The sequence below is a fragment of the Benincasa hispida genome, chromosome 12, assembly GCF_027475165.1.
Source record: "Benincasa hispida cultivar pf3 chromosome 12, pf3_genome.v1.1, whole genome shotgun sequence".
In the NCBI taxonomy this organism is placed as follows: Eukaryota; Viridiplantae; Streptophyta; class Magnoliopsida; order Cucurbitales; family Cucurbitaceae; genus Benincasa; species Benincasa hispida.
The window spans coordinates 68,104,129-68,114,994 of record NC_143489.1 but is presented as its reverse complement, the minus strand read 5'-3'; the positions used below and the strand labels follow the sequence as shown (position 1 = coordinate 68,114,994).

At 26.7% G+C, this 10,866-nt stretch overlaps 1 protein-coding gene across 1 annotated transcript; it reads left to right on the top strand.

Moving 5' to 3' along the window:
* The first annotated feature begins 1,988 nt into the window (after window positions 1–1,988).
* LOC120092573 (CBL-interacting serine/threonine-protein kinase 1-like) lies at window positions 1,989–10,185 on the top strand. The gene is made up of 12 exons (XM_039050699.2): window positions 1,989–2,205; window positions 2,573–2,635; window positions 4,473–4,544; window positions 4,623–4,730; window positions 5,784–5,864; window positions 6,558–6,737; window positions 7,122–7,337; window positions 7,997–8,107; window positions 8,237–8,356; window positions 8,977–9,042; window positions 9,146–9,220; window positions 10,001–10,185. Exons 1-12 carry the CDS (start codon window positions 2,056–2,058, stop codon window positions 10,061–10,063), a joined length of 1,305 nt encoding a protein of 434 aa, XP_038906627.1. The 5' UTR covers window positions 1,989–2,055; the 3' UTR covers window positions 10,064–10,185.
* The last annotated feature ends 681 nt before the right edge of the window (window positions 10,186–10,866 follow it).

Genomic DNA, 10,866 nt, shown 5'->3' with positions numbered 1-10,866 from the left:
AGGGGACCTTATGGACCTATGGCTCGAAGCTCCAACGGTACTGAATAACTGACTAAACTCTTTAGCCACGATATCCACCATCCGTTAACTGTCAAGCATTCCATTAAAGACTGACAATTGAACTCTTCTTACCATAGATATATTTCTATGTCCATTGGATATAACCAATCATCAGTACGATGACCTTTCACAGATGCTCGTAAGTACAGCTGGTCAATTTACCGTTTTGCCCTTGTAGTTACATTTTACTTCTTAAGTACCACTGATCCCTCTAATGAACAATACAACATAGTCATACTATGTGTGAACATCTCTTGGGCCATGAGAAGGTGTGTGGCGCCACATCGTTCAAGCCTTGGGATCAGCACTTAAGAGAGCAACCTACCTACTTACCATTGCTTTGGGGAAGAAGTGAACTCTGAAGCTAAGTTCCCAGCTCCCAAATCAAACGAATTCCCAAAGTGGTAGGTTTGAGTCGGTGCTCTGACCATTCGCACCCATGCAAATTAAAGGACCACCCTCAATGGCAGAAGTTTCCAACTCACTCAGTATTGAGGTCATGTTACCTAAGGTTATTTTAGTGAAGTGAAGTCTCTGTCATAAACGGAGTTATATGACGAGATGTTAACACTTCAAGGTCAAGTATTATCCAAGCTCTTTGTATAGGATGCCTCCGCTCGCATGTCCCTATACGAATGATCAAGATCAAACCATCTGTGATAAGCCACAACACTTATAACTATTCCACAAAGCGGGTCGTACCATTTTGGTTGTACATGTTAAATAAAGACAACCAGGGATATTAAGTTTATTGGTTTGTGGTAAAATAAAAAACATTTAAATGTGCAAAGTCAAGAAGTAAAGTAAATATCATATATATTAGACAAAGTTGTTTAGACACGGGACTTTAGGACACAAACCCTAACAATATAGGTATGTATATTAATTATCTCGGATTTATATTTGAATATACTGAGTAATTAATGTTAAGAAATTAAATAATATATGCGTTTAATTTACCAATTTGAAATACAGAAAACAACATTAGAAAATTATTAATTAAATGTTAGTGAACAAGTGTAGTAATAAATTAAATTTTGTTTAATCACGTAAAAATAAAAAAATAGATAAATATTTTTATATTAAACATTAATTTACTTATTAAAAAAAGTAAAATAAATATAAATGAATTAAAATATTAATAATTAACAATTAGACAAAATAAAATATTAATCGTAAATTTATTAGTTAAAATTTATCAAATCTAAACAAGGTCTTTGAAACAAAGAAAAATGATTTTTTGGTCTCGATCTAGTTTCTATTTAGTCTCTAAATTTCAAAATGTTATACATTTAATACTTAATTTTTGAGATTGGTTTTAATTTAATCCGTAGATTTCAAAATGTTACCATTTTATCCTTGATATTTGAATTTTGTTTCAATTTAGTCCCTAAGTCTCAAGGTTTACACTTTTAATCTCAATTTTTCAATAACTACTTATTTTCTATCTTTTGGAGTCAATTTATGTTAATAAATTAAAAATCGTTAAAAAAATTATAATTAATTAAGTTTCACTATTTTTAAAATTCTAATTATTTTTAATTAATTGATATAAATTGATGCCAATGATTGAAAGTAAGTAATTAATGAAAAAATGAAGTTAAAATTGTAAAATCTTAAAATCAATTGATCAAATTGAAACAAAATTCAAATCAAGACTTAGGTACAAAATTGAAACAAAATTAAAAAAATTAAATGTGTAACATTTTAAAATCTAAAGTCAAAATCTAGGGACCAAACTGTGAAATAAATAACCTTGAATAATTTTGGCATTTAAGAAAGTTTAGGAGTAAGATTGCAATTATGAGAAATATAAAGGTATATTTGAGATAAAAAGAAAAGTATGAGGGCCATATCATAATATGTGGCTACAAGTTAAAGAATCCTCTCTCTCTCTCTCTATATATATATTAATTAATTATATATATTGATCACATAGCACACAACAGAAAAGAAATTATATCAGGAAGAGATCGTCGGCGAGAAGAGAGAAAAATGCGATTGGGAAAGTACGAGCTTGGAAAAACGCTCGGCCATGGCAATTTTGGGAAGGTCAAATTTGCAATTAATTTTGAAACTCAGCAACCTTTTGCTGTCAAAGAAGTTGATAAGACCAAAATTATCCTTCTTAATATCACCCATCAGGTCTTCTAAATTCTTTCTTATTTCATCTTATTCTCATTTTCTTCATTTCCTCTTCTCATGGCAAAATCAAACTTTTTTAATCTAATTTTTCCTAACCAAACTATATCACAAAATGTTGCCTTTTTTTTTTTTTTTAAAAAAAAATGTCCTTATTTTTTTTCACAATGTAACATTTTACATTTTATAATTTTTTTTTTCAAAACTAAGAAATTTAGAATTTCAATCTTCCTTCAACATTCTAACTAGTTTCCCATGGAAAAGTAGCTTTAAACTTATAATATTAAACTTTTGACAGTAAATCAAATGAGAAAATTCAAGATTTTCTTTTTCTATTTTATATATATTAATTATGTTTTCTTGACTGCAGTTTAAAAGGGAAATACACACCCTCAAACTTCTCAGGCATCCAAATATAGTCAGGCTTCATGAGGTATCCTCTCAAACTCTATTATCCATGAATTTGAAATAAAAATAATCAAATGAAAATTTATTTTTTTAATATTTTAAAATATAGTGATCAATGAAAATCAAATTTAATATTTCGAGAAAAAAAAAACATATATTTTCTTTTTTATATATTAGTTTATTCTACTTTTACCAAAATTTTCGGCGCTATATTTTGAAAATCTTAACCGAAAAGAGCTAGATTGATTTGATTACCGACCGTACCCAAAATATTTTCAATTTTCATCTTTTTTGTTTTTTTTTATAAAAAAAATCTATTATTAATATTATTATAACGTTATCTTATGAAAAAACCAAAATTAAAGAAAGAAAAAACCGGATGGAAATTATTAGTTTGGCCATCTTTTATTTTACTCGTCCATTTTCAACTAAATCCCTATTTAAATTATTATTCTGTTTAATTGATCAGCATTTATGAGTGAATTTATATGTAAGATTATTTAAAAGTAATATGAATTATCATAAAATAACGTTGGAAATGTGGCTGTTTCAATTCCACAAGTTAAGGAGTCTACGTGTCAATATTAATTGCTTTGTAGTGCTTTCTTATCTCGCGTATCACGTTTCGTGAGATGACGTGTGTTGGCTGAAATGCGTGGTGTAAGCCTCTTTATTTATTTTTTTACCCTACCAAAATTTAAAAATTAAAATATTAAAAGTCAAAAATTGCACACCGGCCGCTATATATATATTATTTAAATTTAGGCCCATAGGAAATTTGATTTGATTTGACAACATGGTTTTATGAAAATATGATACATGTGTTTGATTGTAGATTTATAAACTGGAATTTAATTTAGATAATTGTTCAATTTTTTTATAATAATTATTTTGTATGTTATAGAAATTATAATATTAATTTAAATAATTGTTCAACTTATTTATAAATATAACCGAATGTCTAGATATTTTACTATATTTATAAATATTTTCAAACGGTTTTATCATTTTAAATAATTACCTTTATACAGGTGTTTATTTTAATTTCACATAAAATAAATTGTATTTGAAATAATATATTTATTATAATTTTCTCTTTACTTTAATATATTTTTACATTTGAAAATTTCAAATTCAAAATCTAGATATACTAATTAATATATATATATATTCACTATTTAGACGGCAAAATATAGGATTCAGTTAATCTATCAAACTCATATTTGTTGAAGTAAAAACACTCGCAAATATAAAACATAATGTAAATTATCAAAGAGTGTACCACTAATTTTAAATTGTAGGAAAATAAAAATTAAAGGTAAAAGGAAAGAATGGGGAGAGAGTAGAGAGTAAACGTGGAAAAATTATTCAATAAAGTTGCCTACCCTCCTAGCTTCATCGAACATAACTCAATAGATAAGACACAAATTATCATTTGGTTTAATCTCCCACCTTTAATTGTCACTATATTTCGATCACCATTTAATTGAATGAAGTCTAAATGAATTAGTTATCAAAGTAAAAACAACTTAATCAAATGTTCAAATCTCCACTCTCTCATTTGTACTAAAAAGAAAAAGAAAACAAAAACCCTAAATGGATCCAGTGTCACCACTAAAGAAAGAAACCCAAACTTGTAGACCATATGGGTTAACCAAATAGAAAGAAGCCCAAATTGATCAATTGGACAACTTAAGAAAGATGCCCAAATCCAATCGATCCAATAACTTGTACTTTTTATTTTTATTTTTATTTAAATTTTAAAATTTAAATTTTGTTTTTGGGCAAAACCATTTATTTTTTATTTGTTATTTTTAATTTTTTAAACTCAATAGTGAATACTTGTTTACAAATGCACGCAGGTGTTGGCTAGTAAAAGCAAAATTTACATGGTTCTCGAGTACGTGAACGGCGGAGAATTATTTGATACAATCGTAAGATATATATCTTTAACTTAATTAATTTATATATGCATGATTCTCATTTATTTCATTTTGTGCATTATGATTTAGGCGTCTAAGGGAAAGCTATCAGAAGCTCAAGGTAGAAAAATCTTCCAACAGTTAGTTGATGGTGTGAGTTACTGCCATAAGAAAGGCGTTTACCATAGAGATCTCAAGGTAAAAAAAAAAAAAAAAGAAAATAAAAGAAGAAAGAAGTTAATCTAAAGCATGCGATTTAATAATAGAAGTAACTTTTTAGCAAGTCATTTTGGTTTGATTTAATCAGTCCTCTATCTCTGATCTGTACATCTCAAATACTTCAAAAAGTTTTATTTTTAACTTTTAATTTTGAAATTTATTTTGAATTAAACATTTCCTCGATGATTTTTTTATATGTGAAATTTGGATGAAAATTGAAGTAGAACCAATAACGTCTGAAAATCTAGAAAACATATCTAACATGATTTACAACATTAGTCACATAAATTGATACATCTTTTGAGATGAAATAAATAATAAGAACAATAATTTTAGTCTTCTATACAGTTATAATCGTAAATAATATCACCAATACTTTGTATTTTCATATATCATTGATTTTAATGGATTTTTTTTTTTGGAATGACGAACTTGTTGAAGAGTAAAAAATAAAAATTTTCAAAATCTAAACTGGACATCTGCACTATTTTTTTGGGGCTACTCTTTGGAACCTATGGTTGGAAAAGAACAATCGTATTTTAAAAAATTCTGGGAAATCTATCGTGTTTTAGTGGGATGGTGTTTTATTTTTTGCTGCTTCATAGTGCTCTAGATCTACTTTATTCAATAGTTACGTTGTATCAACCATTTCTCTAAACTGGAAGGCTTTTATCTAAGTCTATTCCTCTTTTGGTTTCGAGTTTGCCTAGCTTCACTATGTACATTTCTTTTGTGATTAATGTATCATCTCTACTTTTGGTTTGAAGTACGATAATGGTGTTATAGATGTATCAAGCTAGTTGAGATATTCTGATGCATTTACTGATCCATTATTCTATTAATATCTCGTTTGAAAAAAACTAAACTGGACATAAGAGTATCATTTTATATAGTTTAACAATGATTTTTATTTTAATTATGAATCAATATTATGGTTTAAACGAGTATTTTCGTGACTAAGAAAATCTTTTTTTTTTTTTTTTTTTTTTTTTTCAAAGGAAATTCATGGTTTTGTTGGAAACGTATGTGCAGCTGGAGAACATACTTGTTGATGCCAAGGGAAACGTTAAGATAACTGACTTTGGGTTAAGTGCTTTACCCGAACATTTTAGGGTAAGTACAAAAATGTTAGTCTTTGTTGAAAGCTTTAATTTATTGTTCTACGTATAAAGGGTTAGTATCAAATAAGTATGACATTCCATCTCAAAATCAATTGAGAATAACAAAAGTAACTCATAGATCTTATAAAAATCAGGAAGTGTTTTGATTTTTTTTTCAATATGAGATTAAGTTTTTGAGAAATCAATCAAATCTCAAATCGTCGCAATTTTCTAAGTTAGCAAATATTTTCTAACACATTTTTTTATATCATATACTTGATTTAATTTCACTAAAAAATGAAAAACAGTTGTCAAACACATTTTGTTTTCGTTTCGTTTTTAGCTTTTAAAAAATTAGAAAAAAGAAAAAAAAACGAAAACATTAGCATACGGTCCTATATATGCTATTATTATTAAAAGTATGATAATTATAGTGGATAACACTTTTAAAATGTTGCTTTACACTTAATTATTAGTTTTAAAACTAATAATTAAGTATATAGCAACGTTTTAAAAATATTGCAAATATAACAAAATCTACTTGTGATAAACCATATCGTTGATAGCTTCTATTAGTTGTAAACTCTACGACAAACTCCTATCAACGATATAGTTTGATAGACTTCATGAGTTTAATTTATATTTTTTGCATTGTATTATACCTGTTAATACTTGCTATATTTGCAACTGTTTCGTTAATATAAAGGGTGATGGTTTGCTTCACACAACCTGTGGAAGCCCAAACTATGTAGCACCAGAGATTCTTGCAAACAGAGGGTATGATGGTGCAGCCTCAGATATATGGTCTTGTGGTGTTATCTTGTTTGTAATTCTCACCGGATCACTTCCTTTCGATGATAGAAATTTGTCTGTTCTTTATCATAAGGTAATTAATTCTCAATAGTTTTAATCCATTTTAGTTAAATTATCCGTCATAATATCTCATTTTGCAAAGTGTTTAGGAAAAAAAAAAATCTTTTTGTTCCTGAATTTTCATTGGAGTTAGTTTGAAACGATGATTTAGTTTCTAGTCTATCAATTTTAATACGTAACAATTTATTGTTTTGTTCTACAAAATTTTGTAAATTTAATAAAATTTCTTACCTATATTGATCGATAAATTTGTTAAAGATGATCGATTATATTTACAAAAAACTACTAATATTAAATCGTTTTTAGAAGTTTAGGGATCAAAAGTTTTTCTTTTACCATCATTATTTTTGTTCTTGTCTCAAAGATCATTTGGCTGAGTGTTAGTTGAAAATTTCAGATTTTGAAAGGAGAAATTTATCTACCCAAGTGGCTGTCACAAGGAGCCAAAAATTTGATAAGAAGGATTCTTGATCCAAACCCTATTTCTAGGATAACTATGGCTTCTATCAAAATGGATGATTGGTTTAGAAAGGACTATCATCCAGCCTACCTTGATGAAGAAGAGGAAGATATATACACTAATGAAGCTGTGGTCTTCCCAATGCATCAAGTGGTAAGCCCTCAATTTAGACATGTTATCGAAGAAGTTGTGACGATGTGATCGATAATTTTGAACGGTTGAATATATTAGAAAGAAACTGCAAAAATGTTAAAATATTATTTTGATCTAAGCTTTGTTTTTTATACTTTTAAAACGTCAATTTTGATTCATATATATACTTTTACCTTTGATTCATTTTAGTCTCTATACTTTCAAAATGTATGTTTTGGTGACTTTGAAAAGATGACGCTTTGGTCCATTTCTTTATATTTTCATTTTCATTTGAAATTTTAACATGACACCCTTTCATTTACTAAATTTCTTAAAAGGCTATTATAAATTTGCATTAAACTGGTTTTCATTGCATATAAAATTTGTGTTAAAATAAAGCTCAAAATTGTCAATTTTTAAAAGTATGTAATCAAAAGAGAGACCATTTTGAATGGAACAAAAATTGAAAGTACGGAGACTAAAATAAATTATTTTGAAAGTACAAGAATCGAAGAACTAAAATCAACCAAAATAGTTTTTAAACCAATTATAAAAGTATCTCGAATATGCATATCTAATTATTCAAAATATCTAAATTTTCAAATTTATCTCTAACGATTATTAGATACCACGACGACGTTAACTAATTTTGACGCGTGGCATTTTTTTTGTTTGGGTAGCCATCTTATCTTGGGGAAAAGAGTTCAGAGTCTCCTACTACTACTATAAATGCATTTCAACTGATTGGAATGTCCTCATGCTTAGACCTTTCAGGTTTCTTTGAGAAAGAGGTGAGCATCAAATGAGAAATAATTAATTACTATATTCATTATGTGCCATTATTTAATTTTTAGAGTTCTAAGAATTAATCCATTCTATTATTGTTTTAATTAACTAATTAACTATGATATATATGTTAGGACATTACTGAGAGGAAGATCAGATTTACAACCAACCACTCTACAAAAGAACATATACTCAACAGGATGGAGGATCTTGTAACAGACATGGGCTTTCTTGTCCATAAGAAAGAAGGAAGGGTAATTTTTAACTATTTTCTGATTTTTTTTAAAATTTTTAATCATTTTTTTAAAATAAAAAATTGCCACTTAGATTGAGTGACAATTTTTTATTGGGTGCAGGATGGGTTACACAATAGATGAGTGTATCCCTGCACCTAAGTAGTTTTCATTTTTTCTTTTCCTATCCTCTTTATGATGACATGTTTTGACTGTCATTAGTAGACAAAAATTACATATTTTATGTCAACAAAAATATAAACATTTATTGATAGTTTATAAGTGTCAATATATGTATTTTTAAATTTATAGTTAATTTTAAAATGTGGATAAATAAAAGTTTGATTGACCGTTTTTTGTCACAAACGTCAACTAAACAAAAAGTTCATACGTCGATTTAGGCCAAATTTGTGGTAAAATACATTTGACATTATTTGTTTGAATGTTGACAAAGTATTAGACTTGGGAATGTGGCAATGATTTGAAACGAGAAAACGGGTGATTTAACTCAAATGAGTTAGAAAATTGAGACTATTATTGTTTTGTTTAGTTGATGAAGTTAAAAAGAAACTTTTGAAGTTATTTCTCCAAATAAACTCTCAAGTATATAGCTGTGTGTTTGTGTGGTATATCCTTTTCAGTTGAAAGTAATGAGAGAACATCAAGGTGAAAATGGTGTGTCCAGCATACTCTCTATATCAGCAGAGGTAATTTAATTTTTTTCTCTGCGAATTTTTTAAAAAATTAGTTTTATTTAAACAAATAATATATCAAATAATTATGGATTAATTGGTATGTAAATATTTGCAGGTTTTTGAGATAAGTCCATCACTATTTGTTGTAGAATTAAGAAAGTTGCATGGAGATTCATCTTCATATAGACAGGTCCCCTTCTTTTATGATCTATTCCTTACACGTCATATTTGATAATTATATGATATTTAATTTTTAGTTTTTGTAAAGTAAGTTTATAAACATTATTTTTATTTATACTTTTTTTTTCTTTTTGTTTTAAACACGATTTAAAAAAAATTTAAAAGTATAAATCAAATGGTTATCAAACGAAATCTTAGACCACGTTTGGTAACCGTATTTTGTTTTTGGTTTTTGAAGATTGTTTCTTTTCTATTTCTTACAATGATTTGTAAATACAATGGTTGAATTCTTGGTCAAATTCCAAAACAGAAAAAAAGAACAAATTTTAAATTTTTAAAAGCTACATATTTTAGTTTTTAAAATTTGGCTTTGTTTTTTAAATCATTGGTAAAAAGTAGATAACAAAGAAGAAATTTGGAGGTGGAAATAGTGTCTATATACTTCATTTTCAAAAACAAAAAACAAAAAATGAAATGATTATCAAACACGACCTTAATTTTTGGTTTTTTATTTTTAAAAATTAAGCTTATTAAAGTAGTGTTAAGTTTTTTTCTTTTGATATAGGATTTCAAAATCTTACCAATTTTTTAAAACTAACAAAAAAAAAAAAAATTCTAGCTTTTGTTTTTGAAATAAGAATAAAATTTTAAATATTTTCTAATGGAAAGAAATGGTAAGAAAATAAATCCAAACTTTTGGAAAATAGAAAACTAAAAATGAAATATCGTAACTAATCGAAGCTTTTTCAACCTAAGAGACCTCTAAAGATTATGTTATTATAACGTGCAGTTGTGTAAAATATTATCCAGTGATTTGGGTATCCCCTCCAGCCAAGACTCGGTGATGACATAGAAACTCCGGAGATCTTTATATATATATATTTTTATTTTGTGGGATAGGAGAGAAATTGTAATTTTAATTATGAAATTGGTGAGAATATTTATCAATAAAGTTGGCGGGTTTGTGATGTTGAATCTCCATCCTTCGATTTTCAAAATATACTTTTTATTTTTTTATTTTTTTAGTATTCAAATTTGTTAGAACACTCTAAAATTTTAAATATAAGTTTTTAGTACCCAAATTTTTAAGAATTGATTTAAAATGTCATTAAAGTATTTTTTTATTCTATATAATTATATATGACAATGAAGTTTAAAAAATAATTTTAGAAATAATAGGTATTTAAAAAAAATTATTTATCTAATTTAAAATGATGATAAAATTATTGTCAAGACATTTTGAACTTAATTTTAAAAACTCGGAGATTAAAGATTTTTTTTTTTTTTTTTTTTTTTGAGAATTTAAGGACCAAATACATTTATTCTAAAATATTTGATGATTAAAATGCATGTTTTGAAATTTAAGTGACCAAAATCTCATATTCTTTAAAATTTGGGACTAAAAAGGGTAATTTTTCCATAAATTTATTAGATTTTTAAAATTAAATCTTATTTACACATTTTGTACTTTAATGGGCCATTTGGCTGAAAATTTTGTTCACATATAACAGGAATAAGGTGTTTGAGAAATAAAGATAAATATGTTTGGTGTGTCAACTTCAAATTTAAAATATGGAGGTTGATGGATATTTATGAAAATATTGTTAAAAAAGCATTTTACATAGTACATATATATTCCTTTTTTAAATGAGTTTA